This window comes from Pteropus vampyrus, unplaced genomic scaffold (genome assembly GCF_000151845.1).
Source record: "Pteropus vampyrus isolate Shadow unplaced genomic scaffold, Pvam_2.0 Scaffold180, whole genome shotgun sequence".
NCBI classification, from domain to species: Eukaryota; Metazoa; Chordata; class Mammalia; order Chiroptera; family Pteropodidae; genus Pteropus; species Pteropus vampyrus.
In genome coordinates, this window is record NW_011888961.1 from 614,217 (window position 1) to 616,397 (window position 2,181).

General features: G+C 36.8%; 1 protein-coding gene across 1 annotated transcript in view; it reads right to left on the reverse strand.

Annotated features, from left to right (window-relative positions):
- The window catches only part of MYO3A (myosin IIIA), a 179,249-nt gene that overhangs the window by 28,957 nt on the left and 148,111 nt on the right, over positions 1-2,181 (reverse strand). The window contains exon 27 of the mRNA XM_011371026.2: positions 21-927. Coding sequence (XP_011369328.1) covers positions 21-927 — 907 coding nt within the window. The remainder of the gene's footprint in view (positions 1-20; positions 928-2,181) is intronic.

Sequence of the window (2,181 nt, forward strand, 5' to 3'; positions counted from 1 at the left end):
TTTTTTTTTTTTTTACATACCTGTTTTGAAAAAATTGCCAGATCACAGGCTTCTTTTTCTGAAATTGCTTTTGAGTCTCTGTCATTCTTCATCATGATATTACAGGATCCCTCATGTTTTGTAGAATAAAAATACAAATTGTGAGTATTTATTGCTCCTTCTGATGGTGTTGCAACAACATTTGGAGTTTTAAAAGAAGACCTCCGGTCCTTCCTCAGCTGCTGCCTCCTCTTGTAGCCCCGGTATTTGCTCTGAATGAACACTGCTGCTTTATCTTCTCTGTCCTGGGCTTGCGTTGTTGGTTCAACCCGCCTGTCTTTGACTGCCCCGTGCCTCAGGTGGCTTCTCTGCTGGCTGCATATGGATGCATTCTGGGTGACCACAGACGTTTTCTTTTCTTTTTCCTTGCTATTTGCATTTTGATAAACTGACCTTTGACTAAGACAAGGTTGCAAAGTCTTTTTAAAAGAAGGCTGCTTAGTCTCATTCTGAGCTAACCAAAGTCCTGAGTAGCCTGGCCTTTCGGATATGACCTTCCTTTCTAGATATGCTGCTTTCGAGTCTTCAAAATTCCTTTCTTCTGTATAGCTCTGGTAGTAATTCTGGATCACAGTGTCTTCTCTCTCCACTTTGCTTATTTTACTGTTCTCTCCAAGGTCTTCCATATACTTCTGTCTGAGGCTTACTTCTGCCCAAGGGTTCCCCACCAGATATAATTCCTCCTTAGTCTCTTCCCTATACACATTATTCTTTTTTTTCTGAGTTTGATATCCTCTGTTGTTACTTTCGACAGCATTAGGGGCTTCCTCCTCAGCTTTGAAAGTAGAAGTCTTCACTAGAGATGTACTCCCTTTATTATTGGGAGCTGAGATGACTGTTTCATTAGTAGAGACTGCATTTTCTGTCTGTTTCTTCACAAAAGAATCCCTGGGTAAAACATAATTGCATCTGAATATAGGATACTAAATGAGAGCGTATGACCTCTTTTAGCAATATCTACATGTTTCATAATGCCAAGAGAGAAAACAAAAGAGATAATAAAGTTCAAAATAAAAACTTATCAAGTCACATTAACCAAAATGTCCTCTCTATTGTTTGTGATTACTACTCAAACAATGATAAAACCGAGTTCAACTTAGAGTGAGAAATATCCTAGCATATTTTCACTTTATGAGGGAGGTATCAAAATCTTAGGAATTCGATCATTTCAAATACGTTCTTTTAAAAATGAAGTACCTGCAATGAGGAGACGTGAGAAATACATCTAGATTTGAGATCAGTAAGCATGGTATGTTTACTAAGCTGACGTGTTATAGTTTAATAAGCTCTAAGGCTACTGATCACAGGAGATATCTTACCAAATTAAAGGAAAAGTGATTTCCCTGCTACATTTCATGATCATATAACATGTTGGCCAGAATTTCACACTTATTACTTTACCAGTATTCTTCCAAAATGATTTCCTCTTAACTTAAAGATAAGACTTTTTCTACAACTTTTTTTTTTTTTTTTTTTAGCCACACAGCTTTATTTTATTTTATTTTATTTTATTTTGGTGAGGGCAAAACCCTCGAAAGATCAATTTGGCCATGAAGAGGGTGTTAAGGTAGTCGAAAAGTCATAACCTGACATCCTGACATGCTACTTGGGGGCTTTTGCCAAAAACTTTTCATTTTGGCTCAGGAAAGCTATGGAAGAATTTTGGTTTTTCGCAACTATTTGTAAAGAATGACTTTTCTTTGAGTCAAACTTGGAAAAAAGCTATTGGGACTCCATTTTCCAAATTCCACTGGCCACTTCCTAGGCCGACCATAGCAACCTCAGTCTTATACGGGAGGCATAACAGAATCCTTGTTATTCTGCCAGAGATCAGAGAACTAGGAAAAGAACCAAGAACACCACAATTTCGATGAGTGGTTATGCTAGTATTTTGAATACCTCCATAATACTCCCCAGAGAATGCTTATATTACTCAAAATACGATTCATGGGAGAAGATAAGCAAACTATATTACAAAGCTAAAGCAATCAAAACATTAAGATATTTGCATAAAAATAAACGTATAGATCAATGGAACAGAATAGACAGCCCCAAAATAAACACACTCATTTATGGTCAATGAATTTATGACAAAGAAGCCAAGAATATACAATGGAGATAGGATAGTCTCTTTAAAAATGG